The following is a 12647-nucleotide window of genomic DNA, read 5'->3' as shown; positions in this document are numbered from 1 at the left end:
AATTGAGTCCATTGATGTTAAGAGATATTAAGGAAAAGTGATTGTTACTTCCTGTTATTTTTGTTGTTAGAGGTGGGATTATGTTTGTGTGGCTATCTTCTTTTGGGTTTGTTGAAAGATTACTTTCTTGCTTTTTCTAGCCTGTAGTTAACCTCCTTGTGTTGGAGTTTTCCCTTTATTATCCTTTGAAGGGCTGGATTTTTGGAAAGATATTGTGTAAATTTGGTTTTGTCATGGAATATCTTGGTTTCTCCCTCTATGGCAATTGAGAGTTTTGCCTGGGCTAGTAGCCTGGGCTGGCATTTGTGTTCTCTTTAGGGTCTGTATGACATCTGCCCAAGATCATCTGGCTTTCATAGTCTCTAGTGAGAAGTCTGGTATAATTCTCATAGGTCTACCTTTATATATTCATTGACCTTTTTACTTTAATGCTTTTAATATTCTTTCTGTGTTTAATGCATTTAGATTATTATGTGTTGGGAGGAATTTCTTTTCTGGTCCAGTCTATTTGGACTGTAGGCTTCTTGTATGTTCATGGGAATCTCTTTCTTTAGGTTAGGGAAATTTTCTTCTATAATTTTTTGAAGCTATTTACTGGCCCTTTAAGTTGAAAATCTTCATTCTCATCTACTCCTATTATCCTTAGGTTTGGTCTTCTCATTTTGTCCTGGATTTCCTGGATGTTTTGGGTTAGGACCTTTTTGCTTTTTGCATTTTCTTTGACTGTTGTGTCAATGTTCTCTTTCTTTCTTTTTTTCTTTTCTTTCTTTCTTTCTTTCTTTCTTTCTTTCTTTCTTTCTTTCTTTCTAGAGAGGGTTTCTCTGTATAGCCCTGGCTGTCCTGGAACTCACTTTGTAGACCAGGCTAGCCTCGAACTCAGAAATCTGCCTGCCTCTGCCTCCCAAGTGCTGGAATTAAAGGTGTGCATCACCACTGCCCGGCGTGTCAATGTTTTCTATGGTATCGTCTTCACCTGAGATTCTCTCTTCTATCTCTTGTATTCTGTTGGTGATGCTTGCATGTATGAGTGCTGATCTCTTTCCTAGGTTTTTTAACTCCAGGGCTGTCTCCCTTTGTGATTTCTTTATTGTTTCTATTTCCATTTTTAGATCTTGGATGGTTTTGTTCATTTCCTTCACCTGTTTATGTTTTTTTGTAATTCTTTAAGGGATTTTTGTGTTTCCTCGTTAAGGGCTTCTAGCTGTTTATCTGTGTTCTCCTGTATTTCTTTAAGGGAGTTAGTTATTTATAAACTTCTTAATGTCCTCTATCACCATAATGAGAAGTGATTTTAGACCTGAATCTTGCTTTTCCGGTGTGATGGTGTATCCAGGACTTGCTATGGTGGGAGAGTTGGGTTCTGATGATGCCAAGTAATCTTGGTTTCTGTTGCTTATGTTCTTATGCTTGCCTTCTGCCATCTTGTTCTCGATAGTGCTACCTGTCCTTCCTATATCTGACTGCAGCCTGTCCTTCCTGTGATCCTGGTTGAGTCAGAACTCCTCAGAGTTCAGCTGTCTCTGTGATCCCGAGAACCTGTGATCCTGAGATCCTGTGGTCCTGTGGTCCTGGGCGTGTTAGAGCGCTTGGGAGTGGAGCTTCCTCTGGGTGTTGTGGGACTGGCTGCAGAGTTCGAGCCCAAGGTCTGCTCAGGGCACCAGCCCAGACCAGAAACTAGATGCCTGATTGCTCAAACTCTAAAACCTGTGCTCACTCTGCCTCTTCACACTGCAACCTTTCAATTCTTTGAAATGTTTTTTTTTTAGAAGGACTTTATAGTACTTTAGAAAGCACTTGGTAATCTATGTTGGTTAATATTTTGTTTGGGGCAGTCATTCACTTAATTTATTTGGTGCTGGAAATAAATGGAAACTGAATGTGAGTGGGTTTGGGAGGGCAGCTCTGTCAGAGTTGAAAGGATCTCTTGTATAGCAAAACAACGATTACTTTTAATAGTAATGTAGCTGCTTGTAAGGTATATATGTATATCATAACTACCAATGATGCACAAACTAAAAAACACTAGGATATAAACTAAAATCCTTTACTGTGACTGACAAAGCTAGAACTCTTATAAAGGATGGAGTGACTATTAAATACTTTTTTTTTTCTTGGTTTTTCGAGACAGGGTTTCTCTGTATAGCCCTGGCTGTCCTGGAACTCACTTTGTAGACCAGGCTGGCCTTGAACTCAGAAATCCGCCTGCCTCTGCCTCCCAAGTGCTGGGATTAAAGGCGTGCACCACCACACCCGGCTGACTATTAAATTCTTATCACAAATTACTTTCAATAATTCATTTCCTTCTGCTCTTATCTTTCTATTCACTTTCTTACCTTGTTATCTAGATAGGGTACTTTGATATAGAACTAGATTATAGTATTTTCTAATTGAATGCCAGCTTTGGGTACAGTCTTGCCTGTCATACATACATGGCTATATGCAATCATCCTTCTGTATTTTTCTATAGTGTTTTAAGTTTTGTGACCAGGACTCAAAAAATATCAAGTCTGCCAGCTATTAACCAGTCTATATAAACTGTTATGTATTTGATGGTTTTAGTGCACAAGTCTTATGTAAATTTGTGCATACTAGGCCACAGCCTTAGTCCCTATAGAGGGTAGCATGCCTTACCTAATTAACAGACTCTGTAGATAAAGACAGGTATATTTACTTCTGCTTTATAGGTGAGGTAGCTGAAGCCTATGCTGTTTAAATCATTTTCTCAGGGTTAATTGTGATAGAATGAAGCTCTGTATTTACATCTACTCAGTCTTAAGGTATGCATTGTCTTCGAGATGTGATAGAAAAACTAAGTTTTCTTAAGAGTGTCTACAAAAATTTGTAGTACTTCTGGTGAATGATATTTCTTTCTGATTGCAGCTCTATCTTGGAGGAAACACTGCTGAATCTGCATAAAGATGCCACCACCACTACTACCCAAAAGATCCAAACTGGAGACTGAGAAGGCTCAGTCTAACAAGATCACACCTAGAGAGGAGCAGCAATCTGAAAAGGTTAAAAGGCCAACCCTCTCTTTCAATATTATCTCATGTGGTCTCCTTATGTCATAGTCCTTGTGTGTACTTCTGAATCTTTTATGATGTCTGTATTAATCTGAGAAAGTGGAATTTCCAGCAACTCTTGTAGTTGAAGAATACCAGCAGGTTGGAACATGGAGCTAAGAATTGAAATTTGGTTCAGGGATGATCTCTTACCTTACATAAGGCAAGCCTTAGGTTCTATCCCATTTGTCTTCCCAAAGTAACTTAAGCAACACTTATAAATTCTACTAGTATTTAAATATATATGGATGAAGTAAAGGACATTTTTCACATTTTCGAAGCCAAACAATGTTGAGTTCTCATTATTGATCATGTTTATATGTTTATATTCATCTAGAAGCTCCAAGTATCTTACCAGGAGGCTGTAGTACATTCTTGGTAGTACGTTTTGTCAGGAAAATATTATCATATTCTGAGTATTCAGATTGAGTATCCCTAATTTGAAAGTTCAATATTTAAAAATTTCAAACTCTGAAATCTTTGAGTGCTGACCTGATTCTGTAAGTGGAAAATGCCATACTTAATCTCAAGTAATGGAGTTTACAGTCAAACTGCAGGCATACTAAGAGCCAAAGAGGTCGCTCAGTGGTTAAAGCAGTTGCTGTACAAGCATGCAGACCAGTTTGAATTCCTTGCATCTGTGTAAAAGGCTGAGTGGACATGGCAGCTTGCCTGTAATTCTACTGCAAAAGGTATAGGCAAACTCTAGACTCAACTCAACTGAGAAACTGGCTCTGAATAAGCTGAGGACAATAGAAGGGCATCTCTGATGTCAGCCTTGGGCTTCCATATACACAGGTATACATTATCACATGCATATACTTGCATACATATAACCTACACATGTAAACATACATGCATATATACAACATAATAAAACAGTTCCAGGCCACTAAAGTTATAAAATTATATAAAATTGCGTTCAGACTATGATTTTATTATATATATATATATATATATATATATATATATATATATATATAATACAAAAGGAATTTTGGCAGTAAGGGTGGGGAGGGTAATGGATGAGTAAATCTATCAAAGTATTTGATATAGTTGAACAAAATATCAATATGAAGCCCATTGCTTTGAACAGTGAATATGCCCAAGTGAAATTCGTTTTTAAAAGAAAGGCTGGACAGATGGGTTGGTGGTTAAGACCTTTTGTTGCTCTTAGTGAGGATTGGAGTTCAATTCCCAGCACCCATATCTGGCTGGTTACAACAGCTTGTAGCTCCAGCTCCAGGGTATCTGAAGCCCTCTTCTGGCTTCTGTGGGTACCCACATTTACATGTGCACACACATGCTCATTGTTAAAATACATTTTGGTGCTGGAAAAATTGCTTAGGTTTTTTTTAAATAATACTTATCTTTAATCTTTTTATAGAGTCCAGTCATTATCCACCTCCAGGTCCACCCTCTGCTATTTCCTCATTTCATTCCTCCTCCTCCCTGTCTCCAAGAGGATGTCCTCACCCCTCCCCCTCCTCACTCCCTGGGGCCTCAAGTCTCTTGAGGGTTAGTTAGGTGCATCTTCTCTCACTGAGGCCAGACCAGGCAGTCCTCTGCTGTATATGTGTATATGCTGTATATGCTGCCTTCTTGGTGGCTCATTGTTTGAGAGGTCTCTGGGGTTCATGTTAGTTGAGACTGCTGGTCTTCATATGGAGTCACCCTCCTCCTAAGCCTCTTCCAGCCTTTCCCTAATCAACAACAGCACCCCCCCCCCCGGCTTCTGTCCATTGGTTGGGTGTAAGTATCTGTGTCTGACTCTTTCAGCTGCTTGTTGGGCTTCTCAGAGGACAGGCATGTCTGTGAGCACACTATAACATCAGTAATAGTGTCAGGCCTTGGAGCCTCCTTTCCCTCAGACTCTTCCATTTTTGTTTCTTCAGTTCTTTCAGACAGGAACAATTCTGGGTCAGAGTTTTTTACTGTGGGATGCCATCCCCATCCCTCCACTTGATGCCCTGTCTTTCTCCTGGAAGTGGACTCTACTGCTTTTCCAGAGAATCTAGGTTAAATTTCCAGCACCTACATTGAGAAGTTCACAAGTACCTTAACTCCAGTTCCAGGGGGATTCCCATGCCTGCAATCATATCCACAGACCAAAACATAGATAATACATACACATAATTAAAAATAGTAAAAATACATCTTTCAAAAAGAATAATTAAAAAGAAAAAATCCTGGGTCCCATCCTGATGATATTTAATTATGTATATATAAATACTTCAAATGAGTAGAAGGTGAAATCCAAGAAACTTCTAGTCCCAAACATGTTAGCTATAGGTTACTTAACCAGTATTAGATTTTAAGAATGTATCGGTGCACTTAAACTTGCCTGATTTGACTTTGGAGTAGTTTAACACTGATTGACCTTTTCATCCTGGAATATTCTATGTTCATTACCAAATATATTTTAACAATAGTTATATTAACACTTATGAATCATCATCAGGGAGAATTTCCTGAAGGAGAGAGCATTGGGCCAATATAATTTTTTGATAGTGCTGGACATGTAGCTTAGTGGCAGAGGCGCTTGCCTATCAGGTCCAAGGTCCTGTGTTCAATCTCTAGCACTGCAGACTTTTTTATGTGCCGATAAACATTTTCTTTTTTTGTTTGTTTTTTTGGGTTTTGTTTTGTTTTGTTTTGTTTTGTTTTGTTTTTCGAGACAGGGTTTCTCTGCATAGCCCTGGCTGTCCTGGAACTCACTTTGTAGACCAGGCTGGCCTCGAACTCAGAAATCCTCCTGCCTCTGCCTCCCAAGTGCTGGGATTAAAGGCGTGAGCCACCACGCCCGGCTTCAATAAACATTTTCAATTATTTTTTACTTTGTTGTAGTAAAATGATTTTCATGGAGGGAATGAGACATTTTCCCATCCAAATTTATCAAGAAAGATTTCATACCTTAATTGAGCTTTTGTTTATATCAAATGTTCTGACTGTAGTTACGATATTGTAAGTTTACTTTCATGGCTATTGGTTTTCCAGTTCAACCTTATTTTGGACATATTTTGTAAATATAAGTTTTTTTTATTATTACGTATTTTCCTCAATTACATTTCCAATGCTATCCCAAAAGTCCCCCACAACCTCCCCCCCACTCCCCTACCCACCCATTCCCATTTTTTGGCCCTGGCGTTCCCCTGTACTGGGGCATATAAAGTTTGCCTGTACAATGGGCCTCTCTTTCCAGTGATGGCCGACTAGGCCATCTTTTTGATACATATGCAGCTAGAGTCAAGAGCTCTAGGGTACTAGTTAGTTCATAATGTTGCACCTACAGGGTTGCAGATCCCTTTAGCTCCTTGGGTACTTTCTCTAGCTCCTCCATTGGGGGCCCTGTGATCCATCCAATAGTTGACTGTGAGCATCCACTTCTATGTTTGCTAGGCCCCAGCCTAGTCTCACAAGAGACAGCTATATCACGGTCCTTGCAACAAACGCTTGCTAGTGTATGCAATGGTGTCATCGTTTGGAAGCTAGTTATGGGATGGATCCCTGGATATGGCAGTCTCTAGATGGTCCAACCTTTGGTCTCAGCTCCAAACTTTGTCTCTGTAACTCCTTCCATGGGTGATAATATAAGTTTTATTAAGTCCTGTTTCTACTGTTAATTTGAAATTGAGGAGATTATTTTAACAGTAATACCAAGTGAGAATTAGAAGACTAAGTGTTTATTTTTTAGCCTATTTAGAAGAAAAGTGATGTTTTATCATTTGCTAATTATTTCTATTAGGATTATTTATTGCTTATTATTTATAAGATAAAAATGAATAGGGTTTTTAAAGCTGAAATAGAATGGGAAATAATTCTTAGAATTGCTCCTTTTTTTGGAATGGTGTATTACATCATGATACATTCTCCAAGTTTTGGAGCATTTACTGTGTCATATACTGTTAATGATGTAGTTAGCACAAAACTAGTGTCATATCCAAGTGTTCTGTTTAATAATTGTATGAACTTTCTTATATAGATAAGGCAGAGTTTGTTCTTAGAATTGGAAAAGAGAAATCTGATAATTAATAGATAGATATTCACCAAATAGTAACTGTTAAAAGATAGAAAAATGCCACAAGAGTGATTTCTCCTAACTTCCAACTTCATAGAGATAGTCTTAGTCATGTGGGAGTAGGTTAAGGCATGTATAGTACCAAGAAAGAAAAACTTCGTTGCTTCCTATATGGTTTCATTTTTTCCTTGATCACTTATTTTCTCTGCCATGAGTCTCACATATCAAATAACATTAGAGATAATCTGTATTAACTATTTTCTTAAAATAATTTTTTTCATGTGATGTTTACAAGTATTCAGTACTACATAGCTTTAAAGTACTTTTTTGCATTTAAAATTTATATAGATTGAAAAAATATATATTCTATAGTAGAAACATTGCTTAGGCTATGCAAGACTCTGGGTCCAATCTTTAGTGCAATTACAATAAAACACTTTTAAAAGTATATTTTCTTTTGTAATCCATAAAGACTCTGTAAGGTAGGTTATCATTCCAATTTTACTGATGAGAAAATTAGAGTCTCATACGTTAAGTGACTCTTCCAAGGTCAATATTTTTAAAAAAAATTGAGCTGAATCTGGACTAGTACCTAGGTTTGTCCCTATTGAATATGTATTAAAGTTCACTTAGTATAAGAAAGACTTAATTACTTGTGCTTTTTAACTAACTTAGTTGGAGGTATTTCTATAGAAAGACTCACTACTCCTTATGATGATAGTTAATCCTGGATAGTATAACCATAACTAGGAGAAGAAGAGAATAAATCAGTTTCACCAAACTTACTCATTTTGAAATTTTTTACTGAAGACCATGTAATCTCTTCATGTCCCTATTATCAATGACTATATTCTTCATTGACTGTTAAAGATCTCTGAATACTAAAGCTTTTTACTGTAGTTCATAGGCTTTATTATACATATCCCAGTTACTTGGACATGGTAGAGTCTATCCACACCCTGAATGTGACCCAAAGTTCATAAAGGGGCTATTTATAATTGTCCATGTTCATCTGATTCTTATATTTTATAGATTGGAAAGAGTAACCATGCAGCATCTTCATCTTCATCTTCAACTCAAGGCGCAGTAAAGAGGAGATCAGTGTTTGAAGATGTAACTAATGTGAGTATGCTAACCCTGTTCTTTTCTGTAGTTTTACAGAACCCTTAGATGTTCTTTGCCTTGAGGGATCTTTCCAGTTTACCAGCAGACCTTGACTCTCTCGGAATGCTGACAGCAGAATTTATTTGGAATCAGTGACACAATATCATAAAATAGAGGCTCTTTTTACTGGTATGAACCACTTGGGTCAATTTATGTGTTCTCTGGAACCAGTAAACAGTGACTATGGAATTTTAAATAACTAAAAAAATGATGGGAGACTATATTTACCCAAAATCCAGAAATGGCTCCCTAGGCTTTGGAAATGAATTATGATAGGATAATTATAATTCAAGCGCTGTGGGAGTTTTGGGGAAGACTGTTTTTCTTTTCTGTAGGATTAACCTCACCCATTACTTCTGTCTCCCAGGATTTAAATTCTATAATTAGCCTAGTCATAGTGACAATCAAAACTACCTCTTGTGTGCATCAAACTAGAGAAGAGAGGACCTATAGCCCTAGGCTGGTGGGGCTAACAATTAACCCCCATCACAGAGATTTGAGAAGGATAAAATTTACTGGAATAAGCAGAAGTATCGACCAAGTGACCTCAATATCAACTAAAAATGAAGGTCTTGCTCACTAACTGGACAGTCACCTTAGGTTCCTTCATGGTAATCATGATGGTTTTGTTGGGAGCTAAGGTCCCACAGCATCATTGGTCTTTAGTTACTAGGCCCAGAAAACCTAAGAAATTTTCCTGTGGAGGAGGATCTTGCAGTACTGACCTACCTTGGTTAGGCAAAAGATAGTTGTATCTCCAGCATCCTGCCTGTCCACAGTTTGGGCAGGGTCCTGGTGGCAGGTGAGGTGAGGCACAGTTCTTCATCCAGTGACTGGTATTGCCACACTTGAAGCAGGTCTTAGGTAGAGTCCTGTTCTTCTTGGAAATGGATTTAGGGCTGCAGCCAGAAGCAGGTATTTCTGCCTACTGTGGGAAGATTTTGTGGCCTTTCCTGCTCCTCCCCTTCATTAAATACCTTCCATGCCATATTCAGCAGATCTCTGAGGGGGTTGAGGGCCATCATCTATATTAAATGAACTTTAAAATTATTGATAACTTGCTTACACTTATTTGCTTCAGGCTTAACTTTGACAATATATAGAGAAGAATATATAATGGGAGATAAAAATTTGTTTCTCCCTCCAAGCTTGTAAACAAATTACAATGATACTTAGCATGACTACAAACATGGTTTTGAGCAGATTAAAGAATTTGATCATGTATAAGGTAACTGACCATTAACTTTATGTCTTGAATAGCTTTAGCAGTTTATAATAAGTTAGTAACTTTTTAAGTTAGTTATAAGTTAGTAAATTTCTCCTGATTAAATTTAAATACCATTAGAAAAGTAATAGTAACCTCTGTTGGGAATAGTTTATTTTTTAGCTATTTCCAAGAATATGGTGTTCCCCACACTCCGGGCTGTCCTGTTGTTGTTGTTCCTGTCATAGAGTCAGAGGCCGGCCTTGGAGACAAACATGCTTGGGTCTAAAGTATGCAGACAAAATCCCACCCTAAGAGCCAGCTTTTCAGTACAGTAAAACAGCATGTAACAATTTTCTACTGTTATCTATACCTACAGAGATTTTGATCTCTGTTGGATAGAACCTAATGATCAGAAGGAGGGAGGAGAGGGAGGAGCAAAGAAGACTTAGAGATAGATAGTTCACATCATTTTCTTGTGCTTGGCAGAAATGATCACAATCCATGAGAATTTAGTAATTGAATGTGCCATTTTCTTGCCATTGAGACTAATAATCAAACTTGTATTAAGGCCCCATCATATTTACAGTAAAAAATAAGGCAGCAGCACTTAATGGTATCTCTGAGTCTGAAGAGGGAGAGGAACTTGAGAAGGCAGGCAAGCAAGAGAAGTCTAATTCTGAATGGGAAGAGCCCCCTGTTAGTTAGAGGGAGAAAGGAAGACACCTTTGAAGAAATGGTATCAATTAAATCTCAGAAGGAAAGCCAAGAGGAGGTAGGATAGACTCAGGAAAGGACTTGCAAATAGGAGACCCACCAGAAGAAGGATGGCAATATCATAAGAGTGGAGACATAAAGGAAGGTGACGTGGCAAAAGATAAGGCCATAAGACAAAGTCTCAATCTGAGGTTATTTGCAAGGGACTGAGATTTGTGAGAGAGAAACCCATGATCATGTGAACAGGCATTCCTTTTCCTGACAAACAGAAACCTGCTTCACAAGATAGCCCTTGTCCATGTGGTGGGGTACCAGAAAGGGTATAGGGAGGCTACATGGCATTCCAGGAAGACTTGTTGAGTTAGTGAGAAAGAGAGAGAGAGGGAAAAAAGAGAGAGAGGGAGAGGGAGGGAGCAGGCAGTTTTGAGAGGATACTGAGTAGGTGAAGAGAGACAAGTAGGTTGAGCAGGTAGAGCTGCTCAAGCTGAAGAGACAGCACATTTTGAAGCCGAATGTAGTGGGTGGCAAAAGCAAGCAGAGGCAATTGATGCCAGAAGGACCAAGTTGGCAGTTTGGTTTGGTTGTAGTAGGACTGGACTTCAGTGCCCAAGTGTCTTTCCTAGGTTTGGGCACCATATGTATGTGAAGGCACAGTGAAACTACCAAGTTAAATCACTCCATAAGCAGAAAGATACTTTATTTGGGGAACCACACTTCCAGACTGTCTCTTAGGGCCACAAAATGGAAATTAGCAGGTAGCAGGGAACCTTGTCAGTTTTGTGGGGACAAGTAGTGATGAATAGAGAGGTACAGTCAAGGAAATCCTGGGATTTAGCATGGAAACTTTGATGTGTTACATAATGCTTGTATTAATCAGGAATTAGATGCCCATTGCCCCAGTAGTTGACCATTGGGGAGCACAATGGAAGTAATGGCTTTTCCTGACAAACAGTGATCTGTCTCACAAGATTTCTGAGGAATGCTGAGTTTAGGTTTTTGTTTACCTGATAACAACCCTTCTGTGGGATGGCAATAAGATTCTTGTTGAGCAAGCAAGAGAGAGAGCAGGTAGCTCTGGGAAGATACTAAGTAGGTGGGGAGAGACAAGTGGGTTGAGGAGGTAGAGGAGAAAAACTGAAGCTGAAGAGGTGGACTTTAAAATTTGGAATCAAATGTGGTGAGTAGCAGTAGCCAGCAGAGACAAATGATTCATACCTAGGAGTTTTAGGGACATGTTTTAGACCTAACAACTAGAATTCATTAGTTCACTGTCAAGGTATGCCAAAAAGAGTCACTTAACTTTGAATAAGGTTAAGGTATTAGGAAAACCAGAAATAATAGAATGTTGGTAATTTAATGTAAAAAGCAGGCCAAAAGGAGTCACTGTCTTAGAAAATGATAATTGATACCTAATGAGTGGTTATGATGCCTTTAGTAAGTAGTCTAAGGAATTTTTCTTGTATAAGCCCATGCACTCTTGGTAAAATCCCAAAGAATAGATACTACAAGCATTTCTACTTGACAGATGAGAACCAGCATAGGTTTTAAAGTCTACTTCATTTAGACTACAGTAAAGCCTGGTTTTTGGTTTTTTTGGTTTGTTTGTTTTGTTTTTTGTTTTTCGAGACAGGGTTTCTCTGTATAGCCCTGGCTGTCCTTGAACTCACTTTGTAGACCAGGCTGGCCTCGAACTCAGAAATCCACCTGCCTCTGCCTCCTGAGTGCTGGGATTAAAGGCATGCCCCACCACATCTGGCCAAAGCCTGGTTTTTTTACTGTAAAGTATTTTTGTGCCTGTTAAAATACCTCTGCCAGATCATGTTTGACCCCATGGAAAATGGTTGTATAAGCAAAGTTGTCCACTTTGGATCCCTGTTAATATAATCTCTTTTTCTGCAGATTATAACATATGTGTTAATTTTGGATAATTTCATATATATGTATGCATACATATATATCTTATACCTGTAATTTTTCGTTTATTTCCTATTCTGTTAAATAATGTATCTAGGAACTTGACTGAAATACAGTAGATACTCAAAGCAGAAGAAAAGTCATCGTGTAACTTCCCTTGGTACTTCTCATATAGAATCTCTGACAGGAGCATGTGGAATGGGGGAAGTTATTTTTGTGCATTTGGACTGCTACAAGGAACTATGAATCGTGTATACAAATAATATGATGTTTAAATGTTATTTATTTTTATGTGTATAGGTATTTCTCTTTCATGGTATCTGTAGAGGCCAGAAAAGGGAGGTTGTTATATACCCTGGAACTGGAATTACAGGCAGTTATGAGCTGCCGTGTTGGTACTGGGAATCTAACCCAGGTGCTCTAAAAGAGCAGTGAGTATTTTAACTCATTGATCCATCTCTCTCCAGCCCCAACATTAGTAATTCATTAGTCACAGTTTAAGAAGCTAAGAAACTCAAAACAAAGATGCCAGTGAATTTGGTATTGGGTTGTCGGGTGTGGGTATAGG

At 38.4% G+C, this 12647-nt stretch overlaps 1 protein-coding gene across 2 annotated transcripts in view; it reads left to right on the top strand.

Moving 5' to 3' along the window:
• The window catches only part of Ccnb3 (cyclin B3), a 61984-nt gene that overhangs the window by 7831 nt on the left and 41506 nt on the right, over window positions 1–12647 (top strand). For both annotated transcript variants that reach the window (XM_017318448.1, NM_183015.3), the window contains 2 exons: window positions 2881–3014; window positions 8113–8202. In XM_017318448.1, coding sequence (XP_017173937.1) covers window positions 2919–3014; window positions 8113–8202 — 186 coding nt within the window. In that variant the 5' untranslated portion in view covers window positions 2881–2918. The remainder of the gene's footprint in view (window positions 1–2880; window positions 3015–8112; window positions 8203–12647) is intronic.

Source organism: Mus musculus, chromosome X (genome assembly GCF_000001635.26).
Source record: "Mus musculus strain C57BL/6J chromosome X, GRCm38.p6 C57BL/6J".
Lineage (NCBI taxonomy): Eukaryota > Metazoa > Chordata > Mammalia > Rodentia > Muridae > Mus > Mus musculus.
Note: the sequence above shows the minus strand (reverse complement) of the source record. Positions and strands in the feature narration are given on the sequence as shown.